Below are 24,920 nucleotides of genomic sequence, written 5' to 3' on the forward strand. Positions count from 1 at the left end.
AAAAAAAGTCTCTCGATCCTTCAATTTATATTATTTTAACAAGCCTACCAAGTCTCGAGAAGACTGGAGCAGTGAAATAATTGAACAGGGAATACTCCTTCCCCGTGGGGTACAAAGTTGAATCATAGCTGAAGTTCTCCATTGTTGCCTCGAATCCTACATCTGTGACAATAGATCAAGTGGGCACAATGCCATTCGGTGAATAAACAACAATGGAAGAATCTTATCGTCGGTGGCCCGTAGATTTCGCCACGAGTAGATATCTCGTGGTCGATACTCATCAAAATGGGAACCGAGTGAGAAACCATTCTACCAGATTCGAAACTTTTCTCGACACTATCCTGCGTGTCAGGCAATTACTTAAATAGGGCGTGTCCGTCGTGATCTAAGCAGAAAGTTGATCGGAGAGGAACCCGAACGAACGACCATCGATTTTTTCATAAGGGGTTAGTTGCAGTCAGGTAAGTGAAAACGGACAGTTTCTTGTGTGTTTTTTTTTAAGGTATTAAATAATAATTTGTATCAATGAAATTTAAATATATGACAAAATATATCTTAAAGTACTATAAACAAATTTTTGTTTTAAAAAAAGGTTAATTGATTTCGTCGTAATAGGCGATGGTATGGGTGGCCATTTTGTTTGCGGTGAGCAAGATTTCTCCAAACTGGTATACCTGAAAACAAAAAATAAAGGTAGATTTTGAGAATATATTAGACTAACGGGTCCCTGAACGAAGAATTTTCGAAACAATTGATTTAAAACAAAGCGACGTACATTTAAAGTTGAAGTTCAATTTTCATTATAAAATTAAATGATTAAATAGAGAATAAAAAGAAAAGCATATAAGAAGATAAAACATCCTTCGATCAGCGGCCCGTTAGTCTAATATATTCTCTAAATCTATCTTTAGTTTTGTTTTCAGATGCACCAGTTTGAAGGAATCTTTGAAGGAATCTCACTGCAAACAAAATGGCCACCCATACCATCGCCTATTACGACGAAATCAATTAACCTTTTTTTAAAACAAAAATTCTTTTATAGTCCTTCAAGACATACTTTGTAATATATTTACATTTCATTCATAAAAATTATTATTTAATATCTAAAAAAAAAAAAAAGAAAGTGTCCGTTTTCATTTTCCTGACTGCGACTAACCCCTTAAAACTTCATCGCCGATTTCAGGGGGTCGCCTACGGGTATTACGCTAATCAATCGATAGCTCGCGTTAGTCGACCTCAAAACGTCATCGACGTGTCCGTCGGATGCTAATAGCGCGAACGGTGTACCTACACGTTTCACATAGTAATCCATTCCCCGCTTAAACTTGACCCTGACACGCTAGTATCGCGTTACTTTCCATCCAAGAAGATTTCGGCGCCCGTAAACTTCCCTTGATACTCTGTGAAAGCTTCAGCAGGAAGGGTGCGAAACGCCGATAACCGTAAAACTTCCCGTGGGGTCGAATCTCTTTTCGTGGCGAATCGGAAACTTCGGAATACGAGATTACTTTCTCGGGACACTTATTTATTCGTTCGCGTTATTCTTATTTTATTTATCCTACCGGACATTCAGGTATTAATGGCTGGAGGCTGAAATTAATTTGTTCAAGTTGCTTCATATTTAATTGCCCTGGACATGACGTCCATATTTATGCAAATTCATATTATTACAGATTAAGATAAAGAATCGAGACTTACTTTAAATAAATTTATAAAACAAAAGTATATCTTATCCTCTAAACATTATAATATGTACTTTATTGTCGATATTCTTTATATTCTTGCATTTTATGCACATCCTCATACATGCCTCTGTATTTTCATTTACAGTAAGTATCGTACATAAACATCTGCAGTGACAATCTAGCCTTGACAATGATAAACGTTTACTTTTCTGTCAGTCCGTGATATTTAAACGATCTAAGGAGTGCACTGATTATTAATTCACCCTTAACCACGAGTAACCCTCAATTTAAATCCTCGTATAAATAAAAACGACAATTCGCATATTTCCTCAAATGAATGCCACCCCAAATCTAGGTCAGATAGAGCGAACCCTTATAACGATTTCCTGCATTCCCACGCTGCTTTTATCCGGCTGACAGGTTTCGAATTGGCAATTTCAGGCGCAAGGATGCAAGCTGAAAAGACCGACACCGAGACCGAGAAGGTACAGCAAAACAACGTCGATAAAAACGATGCCGAGGGTGGGAAAAACGAGGCCAAGCCGGAGAAAAACCACGCCGATGAGGAATCCACGGAGATGACGAACAAAACGGCGAACCTGAAGATCGAGGACGAGACAGGAAGCTCGCCCAGCAGCCCGGGCGCCACGCAGCCTGGCACCTTCCTGTCTAGCTTCAAGGCGTTCTCGAAATTCGGCGACCCGAAAAGCGACGGGAAGCTGATCACCCTCAGTCAGAGCGATAAGTGGATGAAGCAGGCGAAGGTGATCGATGGAAAGAAGATCACCACCACGGACACGGGGATTTACTTCAAGAAGCACAAGTTAGTAACTCGGAACGGTCTTCGGAAGGATGTCACGAATTTTAGTTAAACGAGGAATGTTTCGATGCTGGATATTTTTTAGTAGTATCGCTCAACTTTTATGATTGAAGCATGGATAGAGACAGGGACAAATAGATAGATATGAGATACTGGAATACAAGGGGTGCTAACGAAGAAAAGCTTTTTACTGAGTTTGATTTTCAACCTCTTGATTTTCTCTTGGAAAATTTAGACTTAATTCACTAGTGAGAAAGGGTGGCTACCTGGTGACCACCGTATTAAACTGGAAATTGCTGTCGAGAAATTGTTCAAATAATTTTTCAGATAAAATTCCAATGTTTTCAGTCCTCTTCGGTATATACAAAAAATTCAAGTTATACTACAATATTTAAAGAGAAATTAATGTAATTCTATCATTGATGAGACAGAAATTCTTAAAGAATTCGAATTTATCTCTTACGATGGATTAAAGATACCAGCAAGGTAAATAAAATAAAATAAAATAAAAGGTCAGTTTCTCAAGATTGGGTTAGGGTTGGTTAACAAATATAAAATATCGAAAAGCCTAGGGCATAATATGGAAAAAATGGAACAAATAAGACATTAGGGCAAAAAGAGATCTTTGTAAGAAAAAGTATCAGTAAAGTTTGCAATACATATGGGCGAATAGTTAAGTAGCTCTCAATAAGCACTCTAAGCACACAAAACAGAATACCAGCAATGATTCCATCCAGTTACATTAAGAATATCAAAATAAATAATTGAATAATTAGATTATTTTCATGAGTAGATCCACGAAGCTGGGAGTGGAGCAGTACAAAGCCTTCCTAGAGGAGTTGGCCAAGAGCAAGAAGGTGGACTTGACGGAGATGAAGAAGAAGATGGCGCACTGTGGACCACCCGGAGTGACTGGTGCTTCAGGGGTAAGTATCTTCGAACAACCGTCTCCAACTCTCTACTCCAAACAATTATCTTTCCAAATTTCCTCGGAGAATTGTACGAAAACCATATTCTCAATTAATTCCGAATTATTTCCTTAAGCAAATTATGGAAAACAGCGTTGTTTCGTCTAGCAAAATTTCCTCAGAGAATTTCCTCAGAGAATTGTATGAAAGCAGTTCACAATTAGTGAAAGTGTCACGTTACTTCATTGTTTGCCCTCGAGAATTAGAGTTGCACGCAACACACGATATCGTGGTTGAGACATCGCATAGACGTCAATCGATACCTATAAGCTTCGCCCACGATTTCATGAATTAATCCAGCCAAAAGTAGTACGCCTTTCGCGACCTCGTCCATCGCGTTATCGACAGCGGAGATTTACGGGTCTCAACTTATAGACAGCGGCAATAAATCTTTAATAGGCGATTCCCGTCGCCCACATGTCGCGAGCATCGGAATCTACACGTTAATTAGGCCAATAGTTCGCAAACGATACTTGCGAGAGTCTTCAAGGACGATTCAGAAGTTTCTTTTTTTAATTAAAGTTTCCATGATTGCTTCAATGACAGTACTTGGAAAAAATGATGTCCTTGAAGGAGACGCGAGATATTCACTGTTTATGTTCTTTGAATAGTTAGAATAGGAATCGATAGAAATTAGGTTTTGTACGATTCATAGATTAGGCTTGACGAGTTCAGTCAAGCCTGAAGAGGTTGGCTAATCTGCAAATGGGTTTTTCTATTAATTTCATAGTTTTTGTTGTAATATTTTTGGCGCTTTAGGCTTGTGAATACCATGTACGTGGTATTTAAAAAAGAAACATTTTCCTTGGGATTAACCTTTTTGGCACTCTGCGCGAGTATACTCGTCAAATTATTTTCTTCTTGTCGTGCTTTAGACGAATTACATCGTACGAGCTTTTTAAATAGGAAGGAGCTCAATACGAGTTAACTTATTAACTCATTAACTCATTAACAATAAGCTCATGCGATTTAACTCGTTTTGATTAATTGATTAATTGATTATTCGTCTTGATTAATTTAATAAAGGTTAATTTATGCAGCAAAATGAAATCGAAAAGTCCTTTACCGTTTTGCAATCTGAAGCTTCCTTACTTAGATATTTACAAGAAATAATTCAAATCTATTGTTTATATATTTCGATTTGTTTGAAACTTTACCTATATAATCTGCAGAGTCGTACCTCCTAGCAGTGTTAATAATATTTCAGTAAATGTTATATAATACACCTATCATAATTAATAAAGTATTTCGTACGAAGTATTCAAATACTTTGGTGAGTCGCTGTATCTTGTAAAAGTGTGACGAATCTCGCGGGCCGCAAAAATGTTCAAGGCGGGCCGCGGGTTGGCCACTCCTGCTTTATATCAACAATCAACAATGAGATTCGACCCATTTAATAAATAAACAATCTCCAGGTGGGAAAAGCGGCCTCGACCGTGGACAGGCTGACAGACGTCAGCAAGTACACCGGCTCCCACAAGCAACGGTTCGACGAAACCGGAAAGGGCAAGGGGATCGCTGGTCGCAAGGACCTTCCCGACCAGTCCGGCTACGTGCAAGGCTACCAAAACAAGGACACCTACAAGGGCCACTAGCCCCCGATCGCGTGCTCCTGCGATGTATTCGACACTCTGTTGTCCCGTCCACGCACTTCACGTGAAACGAACGCGTCTTCGTTGCGTTGCTTCACTGGCGTTCTTCCTAGCGTCGCAGCTCGCTGAACGACACCGCTGACCATCAACGCCGAACGACGAAGACCCATCGAACGCACCGAGGAATCCTCTTCAGGGGAACTCGGCGACCTCAACGTCTCGACATGAGGGAACATCAAGGGTTTCACGAGTTGTTCTTCGCGATAACGACTTGGAAACTTAACGGTGGTTCCAGGACGCCATTCGTGGGCTTGCTTATAGCGAAGATTAACGTTACGTCTGCTGGGCAACTGTCTGTCGAAACATTTTTCTTCTGAAAAATATTTTTACATCTAGCGAAGCTGAGACACACGGTTCGATTCGTGCTACCTTTTCTTTAAGGTGTCCTTCTAGTTGTCGCGTAACCGAAACGCCGAATGATGCTACGAGGCTTTTGGTAAAGAGCCTTTAAACATAATCTGGTTATTACTTGTTCAGGTGGTCCGCCATCTTCTCACGAAATTGAGGCTACCACTACTCTATTCAACTGTTCGACTCAATTGTACGTGTTCGTATGTCGCAGTCACTTATTCTCGCGTAAACTTCTATCTTTTATAATCGTAAAAGTATATTAACCTTTCACTAATTACTCGAAAGTACAATCCAATATTGAGACCGTACGTCCACGTACCATTGGGTCCAGAAGCTGGTGATTAGGAGAGTACTGCGACGAAGAAAGGGTAGCATGAACAGGACGAACAGTAGCCCGAGAGACGTCGTGAATCAGGCTTCATTTTAAGCTACTCTAAGCTTTGCACACGCGCCGAGATTTTAACAGGAAACTTTGAAACGCGACACTCTTGCTTCCGGCTTCTTATATCTGGAAGGTGGTCCACTCTAATAGAGAAACGAATCCACGAACATTCTCGAAATATGTGTGCAGACGTGACTTAATTTTATGCGATCATCTTAGCTCGCAAAAATTTAAGAGACCAACGTTATAAATTCCGTGGGTTACCCTGGTCGCGTAAAACCGGTCAATTAAGTCGCATTTACACAAATATATCGGAAATGTTCGATTCTCGATGGCCACTCTTCGTGCGTTAAGTTGCTTTCTAAACAAAATTCACGCGCTACTTTTCGCGCTACAATTTCTCGTAACGTTAATTTTGTATAAGAACGTAACGTTAAGTTTTCTATTCATTTTGTATCTCGCGACACGTCAGTTGAGTCATCGACGCGAAGGCGATCGATTTTCAGGCGTTTTCCACGAGACACCACTTGTTGCGTCCGTTGTCTATACGCGACTCGATCGCTCTCGTTCCAGTTGATCGTCGAGTTAGGGTGACGCGAGTGAGCGAACTGGGAAACGGGTCAGTGCAGTTCCGTGGACAATTTTCCTGCGGTGATAAACGAATCGCGAACAGTGCAAACGTTACCTGGTGCGATCCAAGCCTGAGAATGCTACTTTCCATGTAATGTACATACTTCTAGGTGAACGAGAACCCTTTGGAGGCTCCGGCGCCGCCAGCGAATCAAACGAATCGCGCGACGTCGCTTCTGCGCAAGGTACACGCGCAGTAGAGGCTTCTCGACGTCTCCATTCGCCGGTGTCGCTCGTATCTCCCGGGTTTCCGTGAACCCGACCGTACACACAATTCACAGGGTTGCAAACACAAATAATGTAAAGTAATCTATCCGTTACAGAGGTGCTTTTTACGAATTATCGACCACGTTGCATCCGCAGCTCGTTAATCGTTTCGAGTCTCTGATATTCTCTCGTACGCTGTCTGTAATCGATATAAGAACGAACGTGGTACAAACGCCGAGTCCAGGCGGTAGATATCGGCCGCTCAAGGTCGCTGAGCGGTTATTAACATGGGTGTGCGTTTTAATATCGCGAACGTTCGCAGCTGGCGATTGGAGTATACGAAAATCGAATTTGTGATCACGCGAGGCTTGAGATATTTGCGGTTATTCTTACATTTACAATATATACGTAAACGATTAAAGTGTACTTAAACGTGGCTGTCGGCGCGACGGCGGCGGGTTCGTGACCAAAATCCGTAACTTGGTACTAACTCTCGGAGATACTCGGGCGAACTGTAACGGAAGACAAGCTTGCGAGAGCGGCAGCGTGCCCGCTTTATTGTTAAACGTAATAACAGAGAAAAGAACACTCGGAGAGCTGTGTATTCCCTTCTAGCCTATTTTCTATGGACGTTTTTCCGATAAGAATTGTCGTCGATGTTACTTCCGAGTTTAAGCGTTCTTTTTCTTCAAGATGTCTGATACCGGGGGATTGCCGTCACTTATGCGAATATATGTCTTCATGTATCCATAACGCACCTTACGAATTCTCTCTAATCGATGTACACCACTTAGAGGGCCTCGGCCGGGCCCTCGCGAACGAAAAAGACGTTCGATGATTCGGAACAATAAAGAAGAGTTGAACGAAGTGGAGAGTTGTGCATTTCATTCGAGACCCATGGAAATTACCGGCACAGACTTTATTGATGCAGATTTCGTCGAACAGAAGTCACAGACGCCAATTAATTAAACAAATAAACATTCTTCGTAATTGAACAGTACAGAAAATATACAGGGTGTCCCAGAATTAATGCAAGAACCGGAAATGGGTGGTAGCTGAGACGATTCTGAACGACAATTTCCTTTGGAAAAATGTTGGCAGAGGCTTCATTTTTGAATTATTAACGAAAAATCACCGACCAATCACAGCGCGTGAGTAGCGCCGCAACCTGGCGTAGCCAGCCAATCCTGGCTCGAGCCTATGCTCTTGCGACTAAGCGCGCGCTACTACTCGGGCGCTGTGATTGGTCGGTGGTTTCTTGTTAATAATTCAAAAACGAAGCACCATCCGACATTTTTGCAAAGGAAATTGTTGTTCAGAATCGTCTCAGCTACTCCCCATTTCAGGTTTTTACATTAATTCTGATATCACAGTCAATATTCGTGTCGATCGAAACCAGCGCTGGTCGAAACTAGTGTCGATGAAATCTGTGTCTGTCATTGTAAGATAAAGGTATAACGAAAGAACGATTAAAAAAAACATCAACGACACACGAAAGGAGAATGAAAGAGGTAAATACGAGGATCGAGAGTTGAAGGTAAAGAAAAAACAATTTTCGATAAAAAGTTCGTTTATCTCGGACATCAATGCTCCAAGGCAGAGACAAACAACGTCGCAACTGTAACCAAAAAGCCCATCCAAGTTCGCTGCAGGCCTTCCTATGATAATAAAAATAAGTCGAACACGTGGCCGACGATTGGATCGCGACACTTTAGCGAACAGGTTACAGAGGAATAGGTGTATTAAATGCGTGGCAAGCGAATGCATTATAAATACGATCAGTGTTCTCTATCGGTTCGATTCTCTAACTGTGGAATATATCGACGCTCCTCTTCGACGAACGACACTGTCGCGCGTTACATTTGTGTGTGTGTGTGTGTGTGTTTTTTTTTGTCTTCATTTGTATCTTTACATATACATACGTGCACGCGATGGCTCACGTTGAAAAAGAAATACTGAGAGAAAGAGTGAGAAAGAAACAGAATTAAATAACTTTCATTAAATTACAACGACACTAGAAACCAATTTTTATACGCGTAATATAATACAAATATTTATATATATTTATACTATATATATATATATATATAAAAAGAGAAATGTATATATATATATATTAAACTCTGAACATCGTACAAAAACCTTACACGATCATGCAATGCGATTGCATACGAATTAAAGACGTCGAAACCTCGTCTTCGCGTTGCAGAAGACTCAAGGAAAGGAATATCTTTCGCAGGAATACGTTTCAACAGGACAACCTGTGTCGTTCAGAAATAGCTCCGAACTTCATCTCTTTCGCGTTCGTTTCAAGATCGCCTAAAAAATACGAGAGAGACAAACGAAGCTCGTCGAGAACGTTCGGAGGTCACTGGAACAAAAGTGGTAATTCTCCTGACAGAGGAGGGGCTACCCTAAAAATGTTCGAGTCTTTTACAAGGGGAACAGTAAAGATTACAACTCGGTGAGGGTGTCCACAGACGCTCGAAGCCTGGATCTGCTGGCGGAGTCACTCTTGGCGGTTCCAGCTCCGTCCAGTCGAGAGACTATCTCGTCCCTCAGGGCGACCAGGACGCGTCGATCCTGTCGATTCTGCGGTGGCGCCATTTGAAGAGCCTCGTGGACGTCGGACAGAGCGTCCTCCAACAAATCCGAGTCCACGCGAGCTTTTGCCCTCGCGTAAAAAGCCTCGTACGACACCGGGCGAACTTTCAGAGCCTCGTCAGCGAGCTCGATTGCTTCCGCACATTCCTGCAAGAAGATGACGCTCTGAATGGGTGCACTTCAATGTTTGCGGTGTTACAGGTCCAGAACCAAATATGGCCGCCAAAGTAAGCTTACGTTCTTCACAGGCTCTTTTACAATTCAAATAGCGGCAAAGTATGCCAGAGTCGTGCTAATTGAAGTACGTTATTCGATCACATTTAATTTTTCTTAGATTGCAACTTAAAAATTCGTGATATCTCGAAAAATCTAATCGAATTCGTAATGATAATTCAGGAAGTAATTTTGCTCAACTTTGGAATATACCACGAGAATACATTCCAGTGTCGATTGCAATGCGATCGAAGTACGATGTACTCTAATTACTCTAATATATATGTATATTAATAATAACATATTCTGCAATTAATACAATAATAATATTATTATTTCGTCTTGCATAAGTACACATAAATGCATAAAAATCTGTAATAATACTTTACGAAGAAATTCTGCAAAACTCTGGGATATGCCATGAGCTTTCATTTCAACGAGCACTTACATTCATCTTGCGCTTGCATCGACTGAGGTTGAGCAAGAAATTCAGCCGGAGTTGCGCAAACGTTTGCAGTTGCAGCACCACGTGGCCCTGCTCCTGTCCCTGGCAGTCCTCCTCAGGGGACGCTGGGAATTTCCTGAGGGCGTAGGCGTACCTGTGCGACGCCTCCTTCAGTCTGTTCTTCCGGTAGAGCACGTTCCCGTCCTCGAGGAGTTTGTTCAAGAGTATCAGGAGAACGTCGGGCTTGCCGGCCGCCATCGCCCATGTGGCTGGTCCGAGCTTGGCGCCGCGACGCAGGAAGCACTGCACCACGGGTATGTTACGACACGCGATAGCTCGGTCCAAAGGTCGCATTCCGTGGAGATCGACGTGCTCGACCGCTGCTCCTTTTTCGAGCAACAGCTGCACGAGCTTCGGATTGCCCTGGGAAAATATTCACGGTCAGATTAGGCGACCGTTTGGTGTTTAAGGAAATCGAGGAAGGAATGTATCAGATATCTTTGAATTTCAAGTACACACTTTGTTAGAAATTAGGGGCGTTGGTCAGAAGAGATACATCAAAAGATTGCGTAGTATTCGTGGTTCCATATTCAAGAATATGGAAGTCAAACGAGAACACGAATCGTAGGGTGCGGGATTGGTCGTGTAGGAAAAGTGGTCGAGTGTGGATTCGAGGATCGTGGGATCGAATCTTTGTGCCTTGTATGCAGATTTTTAAATAATCTTATGCGTAGATTTTGAAAATGACTATAGTCGAAGTTTAACTAATTCAGAGCTTTATTAATTTGACACTGAATTAATTCGAAGCTCCATTGATTCGAAACTTAATTAATTCGAAGCTGAACTAATTCGTAGCCAAACTAACTCGGAGCTTAACTAATTCGTACGTCATCTAACCCGAAGCTTTGTTAATTCGACACTGAATTAATTCGAAGCTGAACTAATTCGTCCATCAATTCGAAGCTTAACTAACTCGAAGCCGCCTTATTTTCCGTTTAGACTCCAATTCTTATACCTGGAACGCAGCTAAATCCAAAGGAGTCCTGCCAGTGTTGTCGCTAGTGTTAACATCCGCGCCGCGATCGATGAAATTCTGCACAGCAGCCAGCCTCCCCCTCACGCAGGCCCAGCAGAGGGCAGTGAGTCCTTCCTTGTCCCTGCCCTCCAGGATGGATCCTTTATCAAGGAACAATTCGATCAAGTTTGTGTGGCCTTCTGAAGCTGCCAGCATCAGGGCTGTTCGTCCAGCAGGGTCTCGTTGGTCCAGGAGCGACACAGCGTCGTCCAAGATGGTGTCCGTACTGCTGGACAGGGTACCTGTATTGAACATTGACGTCTCAGTTCTTTCTCCTTTTAAATTCGATGCCCAACTCAACAAACGATAAACAAACCTTGCAAGAGTCTCTCAGCGGTGCCCCAGTGTCCCTCCCTCGCAGCCAGCATCAGAGGGGACAGTCCCTTAGCGTTCACAGCAGTCGGACTCGCTCCACGCGCTAGCAGCGCGGAAATGGTAGCCGTGGAACCGTTTGCAGCGGCGATGGTCAAAGCAGTTTCGCCGATTAAGGTGTCCGGACGATCCACGATCACTTCTGCCATGTCTAATAGATATTCCACGATGGACTCGTGACCTTGGGCCGAGGCAGCCACGACAGCCTGTTGGGCGGCTTCCTCTCTGCTTATGTCCTGAGTGTTCTCCGGCTCGTTTTCAGCGTTTGGAACGAGCCAGTCGCAGGCCAAGAGGTAACCAACCACGGATAACCTTCCGTGCCTTGCTGCGTGGACCAGAGGACATTGTCCAGCCATGTCCGTGTGTCCCAGAGACGCTCCAGCGGCCGCCAACCTTGGGAGGAATATGCTCGTTAGTTTCGAAGCATAAAGACAACGAGAGTGATTATAGGTACTATTGAGATAGGGACTTGGGGCTGGCTCTGCCGGAAACTAAGCCTTTGGGGGCTTTTGTCGGTCGATGTTTAGGCGGAAAACCACTGCCAGGGAATTTAAGCTGAACTAATTCGAAGCTCAACTGATTCGAAGCTTAATCAATTCGAAGCTTAACTAATTCGTAGCTCAACCAACTCGGAGCTTAACTAATTCGAAGCTTTACTAATTTCACACTGAATTAACTCGAAGCTAAACTAATTCGTAGTTGAACTAACTCGGAACTTAACTAACTCGTACGTCATCTAACCCGAAGCTTAATTAATTCAAAGCTTTACTAATTTAACACTCAATTAATTTAAAGCTGAATGAACCCTTTGCGCTCGGGTGGCGCCTCTAGGGCGACATATGTAATTTAAAAGTGATTTGGTGAACGTACAATTTCAAATTCACTTACATCAGAATACAACTAATTATGAATTAAAATAATACTATATTGAGTCGTGAACGTTTGTAGATGTTTTTCTTCGAAGTAGAGTTTTTGGTTTCACAGAAATTTATTATATAAATTGACTGGATTTGATTCTATAGAAAGATGCCTCGAACGCAAAGGGCTAATTTCCTTCACCGTCCCTTCATCACCTTTCCAGGATCATTTAAAATGTAAAAGCATAAAGACATGCGACGACCTCTATCATATTGGTACGTTTTCCTCACCGTCTGACCACGTCGCAGTGACCACGAGCAGCCGCCAGAGACAGAGCCGTGCAGCCCTGGCTGTTGGTCAGCTCGACGTCAGCCCCAAACTCCAACAACAGCGACACCATCTCGACGGAACCCTCGTGAGCGTACATACAAAGAGCCGGGGCGTTGCCTAAATACTCCGTGATGTGGTTCGGGGATGCTCCTGCCAGCAAAAGCAACCTCGAGACCTTTACGTTCGGGCTGTAGATGTTTCGAAGCGTGCACAGCGCGGAGGAGACGCACTCCGACGATGACGCCAACCAGATCGCCTGCGGAAGAGGTGTGAAACCGTTTTGCAATCGCGTGGATCGACGAAACGATGTTTCTCGTATGCAAATGGGGAGCAGGTGGTTACCTGTAAATCACGCGAAGGCCAGCACGGAGCAACGCCTCTGTAAACGTGTGCCTTCAGTATGTGATGACCCAGTTCCAGCGCTTTATCGCCGTCCAACGGTGCCTGAAGGCGGGAAAGCCTGTAGGCGATCGCGGCGTGACCCAACCTCAGGTCGCAGAGGAACTTGGTCGACTCTCCCTCATCCCTTCTCATCAACCACTCCCTGAACGACGGGTGGAAGAACATGTACGTGTTGTCCAGCCGTTTCACGAGGAATCCAGAGAGCATCTGATAAAAAACATTGCGTTTGTACAAGGAATGGGCGGATACCGTGACGAAAGAGTGTATTAGATTGGAGAGACGCAGGCGAGACTTACGCGATCGACTGATCAGCAGCGGAAAGGGAACAATGAAACGGATAATTAGAACGATCGTTTAATGGACACTCGAGGAACCGTAGAACTATGGAAACGAATGTTGTGGGTGAAGAGAAGCTTACCTTGAATCTCTGTAAAAAGTCCTCCCACGAAACGAAGCGGTCCGTGTTCAGGGAGTTCACCGAGTAGAAGATCTCTGGCAGGGTCAGAGGGTACAGGGCAGCCAGACAGACACCCAACAGAGGTTGAATCTTGTCGAAGGACGTGGCGGTGGGGAATCTGAGATTGAAGTGCAGCTGGAAGATCTGCGCCAGGGACACTGGCAGGACCTGAAACGATAGTTTTCAGAATGATTTTATATTCTGAACTATAAAAATCGTCTTCAAACACTAATTGAACCAATTTCCTTTGCAGACTCTTTATGTTCTATAAGAACTACTATTAATACACTCCTCCTAAATATTAAATACACATTCAACCATTTGCAAGGTATGCAACAAATCTATGCTTACAAACATAATCATTTATATTATTAATACATTTATTCCTCCTAAATATTAAATACATATTCAACCTATCATAAGGTATTCAAATTTACGTCTACAAGCAGAATCATATCTGTTTTTCTAATTTTCAAGGATGGCTTTGCATTCTGAACAACAAAAATCGTCTTCAAATCTTAATAGAACGAACTTCCCTTACTGACCCTTCATCTTCTATAAGAATTACTATTAATACATTCCTCCTAAATATTAAATACACATTCAACCATTTGCAAGGTATTCAACAAATCTACGTCCACAAATATAATCATTTATATTACTAATTCACCTATTCCTCCTAAATATTAAATACATATTCAACCATTAACCCAAACATCTCATCTCTTCTCCGGCATGCAACCCAGTTATCCTCTTATCTAACGTGAAAGCGAGATGTACGGATACTATTGCGCTCACCTTGTAGCTCGCAGATTTAGCTACCAAGTGTCCGCTCTCGATAAGATCGAGCGTCAGCTTCGCGAAGAGAAAGCTGCCTCTGGCCAGCGAGAGCAGATGCGAGGCGAATCGTGTCTGGTTGGCGCTGCACGACGATTCCGCCTTTCCGTTCACCGACGCGGTCACATTCGTCTGGATCGCCGGGCTCTGGGCCAGCCTGTAGCCGATATAGTCGGACAGGTCCTTCGTGACGTTGCTGGCGAGGCTGTCGTTCGAGGTCTTGTCCAACGACACCCTCGTGTAGGGTAGCTGCTTGGCGCACTCCAGGAGCTGCGTTCGCACTGTACAGATGATCTTCAGCCAGCTAGGGAAGTTGGGCGCGTGTCGCGTGAGGAAGGACGCTATCGTGTCGCCTCGGTCCGGTCTGTGGTACTCCGCCTCGCAGACGGCGTCGATTAGTATCACCTAGGGAACGAACAGAGTGACGAGTGACTGAGAAAACGGGGTGGGATTCGAAATAGAATATTTGTGGGGTCAGAGACTGGAGTTTGGAAATGTTGAGACATCTCTAGTGTTTATGTAGATGACGCGGAGTGGGGAAGTAAGTTTGACGAGGCAAGGAGCAATTGAGTTCTGAAAGAAAGGGTTGCTTTTCTTATGTATACAGAGTAGCGGAACATCTTTAGACTCAGGACTAGTGACCACAGGTGGACAACTGCGAAAGCTTCAAATTCTGCTGAAGAAATTTGCAATGTCCTTTAGGGCTTCAAAACATCCTGACGAGTAGTTTCATCAAGTCCCTCGAGTCTCCTTTCTTCCAGGTCTGAGGTAACTGACAATGAATCGCAACAGAAAAGGGTTGCCTTGGAGCATCTTTAGACTCAGCCAAGTGAAACGTGAACTATCCCTACAGATACTCGAAATCTAACAACAGTAAAAGCTTCAAATTCTGCAGAAGAAACTTGCAACGTTCCTTTGTGATTCAAAGCATTCCTGAATTCTAGTGTCAGTCTCATCAAATCCCCGAGTCTCGTCCTTTAAACCTACCATGTTAGTCTCAGGCAGTCTGTTGGTCTTCTTGAGCGTGGCCAGGGGCTCGATGATACCCCTCGAGAGTGCGAGGTCAGGATCCACGGTGCACTCCCTTTGCGACAGGGAGCCCTGAATGTGAGGCTCGGAGAGCAAGTACTCCCTGTAGGAGATGAGTTGCGGCGCTTGGCAGAGTTGCGCGGCCAACGAGTGGATCAGATCGGGCACCAGGCAGGTACTGTTGTTATCTGCTTGGCAGAAGTGATACGCCACCACGTGGGACGCCAGTTCTCGAACCTGAAAAACCACCAAGGAGTTAGCCTCTGATGGAAGTTGTTTCTAACTCGAAATATGGTCTAAAATGTGAAGGTATCTCAGAAAAAAATCGAAAAAATATTCAAAAATTCATATAAAAAGACCTATCCACAGAAAAATTTTTCATTGCGATTTTCGAGTTTAGCAGGTCAAAATACATAAGACAAAAATTGTATGCATCGAATGTACATTTCTTTTTTATTTTGTAAACTAGTGATATTTATCGGACTGACTGTATGTGCAAGACTGGTGAATTGCAACAAGCCTGAATCAATAGGCACAACAATAAATGCAAAACAGATTATAAAACTGATTATAAAACTGGGGCCTTATAAAATGAAGGAAACAAAGAAATTTTCATTCCGACTCACCTTTTCGTTCGTGTTGAGGATGCCAGCGTGCAACGCAGAGGCGCCAGTCTTTTCTTTACCTTCGGGTTCCTCGGTGATCTCCGACGGAAGCTGCTCCCTCCTCCGTCCGAAGCAACTGTGCTCCACCAGTTGCAGAACCAGTGCGGTCTTTCCTGTTCCAGGCGAGCCTGAGATCAACACGCCTGGACTGGAGCCGTTCACCACGGACTCGACCTCTTGGAGCAACCACTGGCGACCTGTGAAGAGGGGATCCGTTTCCAGGAGAGGTACCTCGAAGAACAGTGGCTTCAGGGTCAGCTGCGTTGCATGGTGTTGCATAAAACGCACTGGAAATTAAAATATTTTCGTTGAACGTCTGGAATATCGGACGAAAGAGGACGTGGAAGATCTAGAAGATGTAGAAGATGTACAAGATGTAGAAGATCTAGAACAGGGGTGGCCAACCCGCGGTCCGCGAGATTCATCACACTTTTACAAAATATATATACTTTATAATGGCCAAAGTAATGAAAACCAATGTATTAAAGAAGTACATTAATTCTGCATCTATATATTCATAAATTAGCTGTCGAAATTTTCCGAAACAATTAACTTTGATTTTAAAACAATATTGCGTGCCAGAAAGTTTTCACGAAACACGGTCGAAAAATGCCAAGAGGAAAAGAATGTCTATAATGGGTCTAAATCTAACATGAGGATAGATAATTTTATGTGTGGCCCGCGAAGTTGATGCATTTCGAAAGTGCTCCGCGAGCTTATTTGGGTTGGCCATCCTTGATCTAGAAGAAAGAAAGTTACATTTGGCGTCGACAGCAGCCTTGACGTTTGCAGCTCTGGCGGACCTCCTGGCGCAGGATCGTCGATTCTTGAACTGGCCAAGTTCGTCCGGTTGGCCAGCCTGCGAGGCGTTGACGGAATGTCTTCTAGGACTCAGAGGACTCGAGCTGCCGTTCGATAGGCCCGAAACGGAGACGGACATGGACATGGACATAGACGTGGAGGCGGAAACCGACGTGGAGATGGACGCAAGGCTTCCGGCGCTGTCGCAGTCCCTGGACTTGCTCTTCCCCTTGACCTTCGTCTTGGGTTTCACCGGACATCTCAACGCGGCTGCAGCTTCGGCTTCACTGGAGGTTCCGGTCAACGTGGAGACGGGACTGGTGTTCGTCGAAGCTAGGGTTTGCGTCTCGAAGCTGGTGAGGCTGCTGAACGAAGCTGCTGAGCTATCGTGACCTTGAATAGGAACCCTGGACTGACAAGCCGGACCGACGCCGGAACGATTCGGAACGCAGGGTAGGTCTCCCGCGTCCACGCTGCTGTTCGTTCTTGAGTGATTGGAACCTAGGAGGAGTCCCAGTCTCATGTACAGGTCGGACTGCGACGACTTCCGCGTCTTCGAGGACAGAGGCTTCACGCAGCCCCCCTCGTCGTCTGCAAAGAGAATGTCTGGCTTTAGCGACGGTGGAGGATGGTTCTCGCGATGGATGCAGTCGACACAGAACACACACACATATCGTCACGATGCAGGATCCTCTTTGAGGGTTACCTTGGGAACGAAACGTCTCAAGCATCTACCTAAATCGTGTGGAACAATGAAGTTTTGCGCGTACGCTGTAACCTCGGAGACCTGGTCTCGTTCTCGCGAAGGAAAACGTATTTAGAACGGGAGATTCGTGCGCAAGTCACACCACACGCGGTTGCTGACAACGATTAACCGATAAGGCATGCTTAGAGCCAAACCTGGGCAAATTTTAATTAGTAAGGAAACGAAATATTCGATCGGCCGAAAGGTTCATTTGGTTCGTGATGATGTTCGTCTCTCCAGTTCGAATAGTTATTGACTCGAGGACTTTTACGTATCTGGAATCACGAATTTGGCCAAAAGATGGGGAAAGATCGTAGAACAAAATGGACGATACGTTACAGAGTTAATAAATTTCTTTGACTAAAGAAATGGTTAGTGCGTTATTTCTACAATATTTGATTTAAAAAAAGACCCTACGTACTTTTATAGCCAATAGTATGTAGGTTATAAAAATTGTTGTTGTTTGTTCCAAATTTTATACACAACGAGAAAACGAGAGAAAGTCAATTTTGAAGACTCGCTTTGTGGTTGTTACTTTATACTAAAATTATAAAACAACAATTTTTGTTTATACTTCAATATGTGTTAAATACACCCTGTAAAAAGAGATCATATTCTTTTTGGGATACTCTCAAAATTAATCATCAAAGATAGGCCTTTCTTTTCAGCCTCTACAGTGGTGTTACTCCTTAAAATCCGAACGACTTTTTGGCCAACCTAATAGTTTCCGATTCGACGCAATATTTCAAATAATACAATCTCAAAAATGCTCAGGTCTGCTTCAAACTCGATGATCAGTGCTCTACTACGAGTGTGAAGAAAGGAAAAGCCTGTGTGCTAGATCGAGAAACAGAGAGAGAGAGAGAGAGAGAGAAAGAGCAAGTGGTTAGTTTCGAAGGATCTTTCGATCACCCTCAACTATCAAGCAGCCAGCGATCAACTCTGAACACGGTAATGCACACTCGATTCTAAGATGTCTCCCTGCCTTTAACTTTGCTCCTCGAGTCGATCAGCTGGTTCAGCCCATCGTTGGCTGTCCCTTGGCTGTTGCTCCACAAGGATTTGATTTTCCCCAGCACTACACCCGGCCATCTTGACTTCCCCTCCCAAGACGAGGCCATCCAAACTGCGTGTGCGTGCAGGTGTCAATGTTAATAAAACTCAAGCCGGCTCCAGCGTCCGTGGTCTAGTCTATTTTCTATGTAGAACTATGTTTCGAGGAATTCGAGGTATGGCTTACCTGACAGGGCCGAGGGATTGTCGTTCGTGGCTGGCTCGGGGGACGACGCCCCTCGCCTGGACGACCTTTGATTGACGAACGAGCTCCTGAGTACCTTCGGATTCAGGAAAAACCTTTTCCTTTGATTCGGAGGCGTGGGGCAACCTGCGAAGTCATTTTTGCGTTAGAGATTAGTACGAGGGGGGACGTGAGTACGTTTCCGATCAGTACGTTTTGCGTGAGATTAAGTGCGAGATGGTGGATATAAAGCACTAAAGTTAATTAGGGTGTGTCAATTGCTACGTACTCTGGGTCATCATTTGAAGCTTCTGTCGGCCCTGAGACGCGGAGGACTCCGGAAGGGCTGGTGGCTTGTTCTTCAGACCCTTCGCCATGGAAGAGACACTTTCATCTCCGTCTCGTTGCTGGAGAAGAAAATTATGAGCGATTCAATGCTAGGAACACGAGACTACAGGCATAATTATTTATATTTTTCCAAGTTCCAAGAATGACTTAACATTGTGAAGTACAAAAGTCGTCTTTAAACACTAATAGAACCAATTTCTCTTGCAGACTCATCATCTTCCATAAGAGCTACTACTAATACATTTCTCCCAAATATTAAATTCATATTCAACCATTTGCAAGGTATTCAACAAATCTCCATCCACGCGAAGAACATGGGCCGGGTGTACTCCAATTCCCCGTCCATCCACGACATATCATTCCGAATCGATTCGTAACGCGTCGCCAGGTCCTTCGTCAGCACGTCAACCTCGTCGAACAATAGTTGGCAAACGCTCTAGACGTTCCACGAGGCTCGAGAGTGCCGTTGAAGAGCCGTCGAGAATCCCCGCCCCGCCGCGCCCCCAAAGCAGGAAAGCGTTACTCGACGACGACGATGATGATGCTTACATGCATGACTCGTGACGGAAGATTGGCTCTCGTGGTGACTTTCGTGCGGGGTCTGGGGCTGCCGCAGAGAGAGTTCACCGTCGATGACTCATCCACCCAGCCATCCGTGGGCGCGAGGATGGACATGGGCCCCGAAGAGCCGGTGAACCCGTCCCTGAAGGGTCCCTCCAAGCCGTCGTCGTCGTTGAAGTCGGCGTGCAGGCACAACGGGCAGGCCTCGCTGCGGAACAGGCAGGAATAGCAACGCTCGTGGCCGCAGGAGTCGATCAGCCTGCGTTTCTTCCCTTTGTCGAACGGCATCTCGCAGGACGGGCAGGTAGAGCCTCCCAGCATCCCCGTAGACTCCACCAGGGCTCGGATCTGGGCCAGATCTGCAACACCGCGATTATTTTACTTAGATTCGTAGGATGGTAAACGCGGAGGAGCTGGGAATGTTGAAAAAGATCGTAAGTTGTGTTTTGATATCCAGGAGCGAACAATCTCGGGATTTAGGAGTTGATTATTCGTATTTGGACTGTGAAGCTTCGAGTACTATTCGCGTACTGTCGTGAAATTTCTTTTTTAACTTGTATTTACGTTGTAGAGAATGTGGAGAGGTGTAGTCGAGCGGAGTGTCCGCGCAAGAAGATGGAGTCAAACGAGAACACGAATCGTGGGGTGCGGGATTGTTCGTGTGGGAAAAGTGGTTGAGTATGGATTCGAGGATCGTGGGTTCGAATCTCTGTGCCATGTCTTGTACGTGGATTTTGAAAATGACTATAGCTGAAGATCAATTAATTTGTAACTCAATTGACTCGAAGCTTTACTTGTTTGACATTCAATTAAGTCGAAGCTTAACTAATTCGAAGCTCAACTGTTTCAAAGCTTAATTAATTCAAAGCTTTACTAATTTGAAACTCAATTACGTCATGTCTGCGAAATCTAACATTTCGCCACGCAGTTCCACTCGACGCAATCGCAACCAGGAATATCCCCCTTACCCCCCAAAATCAACCGTTCGTGGGACCCGTAGGTAAGAACAGCGAACCTGCATTATGAAGACAATGCCTGGGCCTCTTCCTGCGACCGTTTACAAAGATACACGATTTCCAGAAACACCCCGTGCCTCCGCGAAACGCGTTCCATTCCGTATACCGCGACCGCTGTCCTCAGGAGCGGAGGACACCCAAGTGGTCCCCGTAAGAAGCCACGTCCACCATTTTGGTACGAGGCAAAAACTGCTCCTCACGTGCCGCGACTTCCGTGAGACGAATCAAGCGGACGTTCTACTTTAACGAGTCTCCGTGGCCGTTTGACAGCGAGCCCCCATCTGTCACGAACAATCTGTACAGGGGCCCGGTATCTCGGTTAGTAGAGACACGTCGTGTGTCAGGGAAGCGCCGTTCGTTCATCGATAATGGATAAACGAGCCGTGGAGTCGAAGGCGCCATATACTTAAAGGATTCTAGAAAGTGAGGTCAAGAGGAGACCTCACGTGCTCCTCTCGATCGTCCTCACGTACGGGTAATGCGGAACGAGAACCTGCCGGCGTCCGTCGGCCCCGCTTCTATTTCTGATCCCTCTTCGCGAAGCAATTCTACTATTCCCCGTGGCTGGTTGTACCGTTCCCCATCGAGGGAATTTATGACAGTCATGGGCTAATCGACTATGGATCCGCCAGGAAAATTACTTTTAAACGTATTAGAAAGAAAATAGAATCACAATTCTTTGGGAAGATTCGGAGTATGGGTCGGAGAAATATCGATCACCTCGTTTGGTGACAGAATTATCCCCTTGGTAATTGAAATCTGGATGGTTTCCGCCAGGAAAATTACCTTTAAACGGATTAGAAAGAAAATAGAATCACAATACTTTGGAAAGATTCGGAGTATGGGTCGGAAAAATATCGATCATCTTGTTTTCTGACAGAACTTTTCCCTCGGTAATTGAAACCTGTGTTGCTTCCGCCAGTGTTGGTACTAAGAAGCATCTATTTTTATTTCATTCGATATTAAGAGAGCGCTATGATCACTAGCAAGCAACGAAGAAATACGTCTAATAGTTTTAACAGTACGATTATTCGAATATTTCGATACCATTTGCCACAAATGTTGCGTAACACGTACCAATAAAAATAACAGTGCGTTCGCAGCTAATCGTGACCCTGGAATGGCATCGATTCGCTAATACAACGTAATAGAACCTGGTGATTTCATGCTGCACACTCTCAGTGCTGACAATGTGCTTTCTGTAGGGGGGACCACTCGGCTGACCCAAATTCGAGATGAGACCTAATCATGTGCACTCGGATGCATAACCTGGAGACTTTAATGCCGGGTTTATCGCTTTATAGCCTTCATAAACGTTAAGGACGTATCGAATATAATGCTCGATTCATGGTCTCATCATCGTCTTGTTACAACTCCATATCACTGAAGTTGAGTCGGTGGGTAATTTAATTTGCAAGTAAATTCAGCAAACTTCGGGTATTAATTTTTACGCGGGGTGCGGGTAAAAGATGGGTGACCGTTTTTTTTTTTCACAAGAATAAAAATATCTATCGGTTATTGCGCTGCGTTAAAGAACGTTGGCTACCTGGGAACCGTGCGTTTGAAAGTGGCGTACGTTAAAATCCCATAAAAAACTTCGAAAAAGTATAAAAAAAATTACGCCAAGTACATGAAAAAGTGGAGGACTCAAAGAGTTATCATTGAAAAATAATAGATCCCCATTAAAAAACTACAAGAAAGTAGAAAAAAGAATGTGAAATCAATTAAAAACACGAATTAAAATTGTACTATTAGTGAAATACTTGCAAGCTTGAAGAGTTTCGATGCCTTTGTATACGCCCATTCTAGTTTCCCCATTGGCCACCCTGTTTCCTAACCCGATAATCGGTGTTATCGATGATTGGAGCTGGTTCAACGGTCGCGGATGAAGGAACAGAAAGCAACTGAATGGGGCGAGGTATGCAAATTGCAGATTAATACGATCAGGGTGAGTAGACGAGCCAGTTAAGACGTGGGCGGCGCTTCAACGATCACTTTGTGCAATTTAAGAGCCTGGGGCGAGGATGTGACGAGGCGGGGATCATTAAATGGCACTCCGTTGTTCGAATGTTTGGAGAAACAATGAGATCCTCTGTTGGCTCGACGAATCTGCGAACATCGGGTTCCCAGGCTTTTACGAGTTCGTTGCAAAATAAATTGTACTCCTAAGGCGGTGGGTTCGCGTAGAGGTGGTCGAAGATGATTCAAAATTGATTTTAGGTTCTATTAAAATTGTAAAGAAAATTGGTCTAGAGAGCAAACCTCGATAACTGCACAGTACCAACGATACGCACAGTTTAGAATAGTGTTGGCCAAGAAGTTCAGATTATGAAAAGCGATTTTTCTTAGACAAAGAAATATCTATATTTAATAACACATTCTCCATTTTGTTCTATAATCCTTCCATATCTTCGAGGCAAATTCATGATTCCACGCTTATAAAATTTCTCATCTTTCGAAAGTAAAACATTGATGTAAATGATTCTTAACAACCGTTCGTTTCAGAATCGAAGCTCTTTCTACTTTTGAGTCGATCTTAAAATTCTGTAATTCGAAAACAAGTTCAAATGTTCTGTGCGAAGTGACTTTAAACAATAAAAAATCAAACTGAAGTTACTGAACCATCCAAACTTTTTGGTCAACCTAATAGCAGGTATGGATTACGTAGAGCTCTCAAGTTGCCAATGAACGAATCACCTTATCGCAGGAGTTTCCTTCTTCTGGGATATTTCTAGCCCAACCTATTACCCCCGGATCAGCAATAAAATTACAAGCGAATAAACAATGTACCAATGTACCTAACGTGCAATGTAATAACCTACCTACGTTACTGTCAACGTTTTTTCCTCCTCCAATAACCACACTAGCAACCGCGATCGCCTAACCGAGCCGGCATTAAATAGTCTCGCAATTAAAAAGCAGTAATCGATTTACGACTTCATGCATTATCCATGTCGTTGGGGAAAGGTAATCGTCCGAATCGGTGTCGGCGCGAACTCGCGTGTACGGTCGGCGTTGCGTGGCAGAAAAACGCAACGTATGAAAAAAAGAAGGAAGTAATTCGGGTCGCACGACCCTTTATCCCGGTAAGTCCGTGCGAGGCAGGTGCAACTCGGCCTGGGTTACCGTAAGCTGGGTCAACGCACCCGACGCAGAGAGACCTCGCTTCCACGGTAAACTCGTACAACGATGTCGTTTTCTCCGGAGGCATCACTGACTCATGCGTTTCCGCCGTGTATCCAGTTTCCATCTTCTCGGCATCGGCAGTTCCTGCGAGATTTATGTACGCGGATGGGGCCAGAGAGGAGTCGAAGGTCGAGGAAACGTCCGTATAACCCAACTTTTTCCTTTTCTCTCTACCCTAGACAGGTTTCTTCACTCTAATCGCTACGCATGACGATTCTTTGGACAAAACTGCGTCGAAAACGTAGAAAACGATTTTTCCCTAGGACCCTTGGTTTTCGAGAAAAATGGATTCAAAGTAGGTAGAGTCAGGAGACACTTGGGTATGCGTGGGTGTGTCTCTTCGTTTTCAAACCTTATTTGCTTGGAAATGAAAGCTTCTACGACAAAATTTTAATACAGATTTTTGATCTGGTTTAGAGCGAGGAATCTCGTGATTTTTAGAAAACCTGAATCGTGCCGTTGGTTTTTGAGATAATTGAGTTTGTATAGGCGCCACTCTTTTTTGGCCCATACAAATCTCTTCTTGCATCGCGTAACGTTCACTTTTCCTCGCCGGTTTCTGTTTACACTGCAACGAAGGTTCGTTACTTTTTCGCCGCGTTATCGATCGTAAATTAAGTGCGGATGGTAGTTTTTTGCGTTCGTCGAAAGAAACCTCGCAGACGGACGCTCGCTCGGTTGTATTACGCAGTTTTTTTTTCGCGGCGCGGCGATAGTCACGACCCAGACGTTTCACTCGCTGGCATTTTGCATTGTAATTTAATGGTCTTCTTCGGGGTTTAGGCTTTTTTCCGTTCGACGCCCGATCTAACAAGGTGAGAACGAACATCGTGGAGGCAGAACAGACTCCGTGCGCCGCGAACCGTGTAAATCCGGCATCTATTATTCCCACGTTTCCTAGACCGTGACGGTTTATAACATCAAAGGCTCGATCGAGTGGGAGCTCTTCGCTTTGAGGTGCTTTCCGGCGTTCGTTTCTTTTCGAGAGAGACAGAGAGGATCATAGGGCAGATCTCTGCCATTTTCAACTTTCTCCAATTATTC

At 44.3% G+C, this 24,920-nt stretch overlaps 2 protein-coding genes across 5 annotated transcripts in view; one reads left to right on the plus strand and one right to left on the minus strand.

The window, feature by feature from the left end:
• The window catches only part of LOC128887938 (tubulin polymerization-promoting protein homolog), a 12,991-nt gene extending 5,429 nt beyond the window's left edge, over nt 1–7,562 (plus strand). For all 3 annotated transcript variants that reach the window (XM_054144460.1, XM_054144476.1, XM_054144468.1), the window contains exons 2-4: nt 2,127–2,508; nt 3,299–3,431; nt 4,889–7,562. In XM_054144460.1, coding sequence (XP_054000435.1) covers nt 2,135–2,508; nt 3,299–3,431; nt 4,889–5,068 — 687 coding nt within the window. In that variant the 5' untranslated portion in view covers nt 2,127–2,134 and the 3' untranslated portion in view covers nt 5,069–7,562. The remainder of the gene's footprint in view (nt 1–2,126; nt 2,509–3,298; nt 3,432–4,888) is intronic.
• The window catches only part of LOC128887679 (protein TANC2), a 70,735-nt gene continuing 51,843 nt past the window's right edge, over nt 6,029–24,920 (minus strand). For both annotated transcript variants that reach the window (XM_054143849.1, XM_054143858.1), the window contains exons 2-15: nt 19,663–20,033; nt 19,055–19,172; nt 18,769–18,912; nt 16,742–17,374; nt 15,944–16,269; nt 15,276–15,554; nt 14,250–14,693; nt 13,413–13,619; nt 12,935–13,201; nt 12,553–12,848; nt 11,349–11,797; nt 10,973–11,274; nt 9,961–10,380; nt 6,029–9,446 (exon numbers count right to left, since the gene is read on the minus strand). In XM_054143849.1, the coding sequence (XP_053999824.1) occupies nt 9,150–9,446; nt 9,961–10,380; nt 10,973–11,274; nt 11,349–11,797; nt 12,553–12,848; nt 12,935–13,201; nt 13,413–13,619; nt 14,250–14,693; nt 15,276–15,554; nt 15,944–16,269; nt 16,742–17,374; nt 18,769–18,912; nt 19,055–19,172; nt 19,663–20,033 (4,553 nt within the window). In that variant the 3' untranslated portion in view covers nt 6,029–9,149. The remainder of the gene's footprint in view (nt 9,447–9,960; nt 10,381–10,972; nt 11,275–11,348; nt 11,798–12,552; nt 12,849–12,934; nt 13,202–13,412; nt 13,620–14,249; nt 14,694–15,275; nt 15,555–15,943; nt 16,270–16,741; nt 17,375–18,768; nt 18,913–19,054; nt 19,173–19,662; nt 20,034–24,920) is intronic.

Source organism: Hylaeus anthracinus, unplaced genomic scaffold (assembly GCF_026225885.1).
Source record: "Hylaeus anthracinus isolate JK02 unplaced genomic scaffold, UHH_iyHylAnth1.0_haploid 0, whole genome shotgun sequence".
Lineage (NCBI taxonomy): Eukaryota > Metazoa > Arthropoda > Insecta > Hymenoptera > Colletidae > Hylaeus > Hylaeus anthracinus.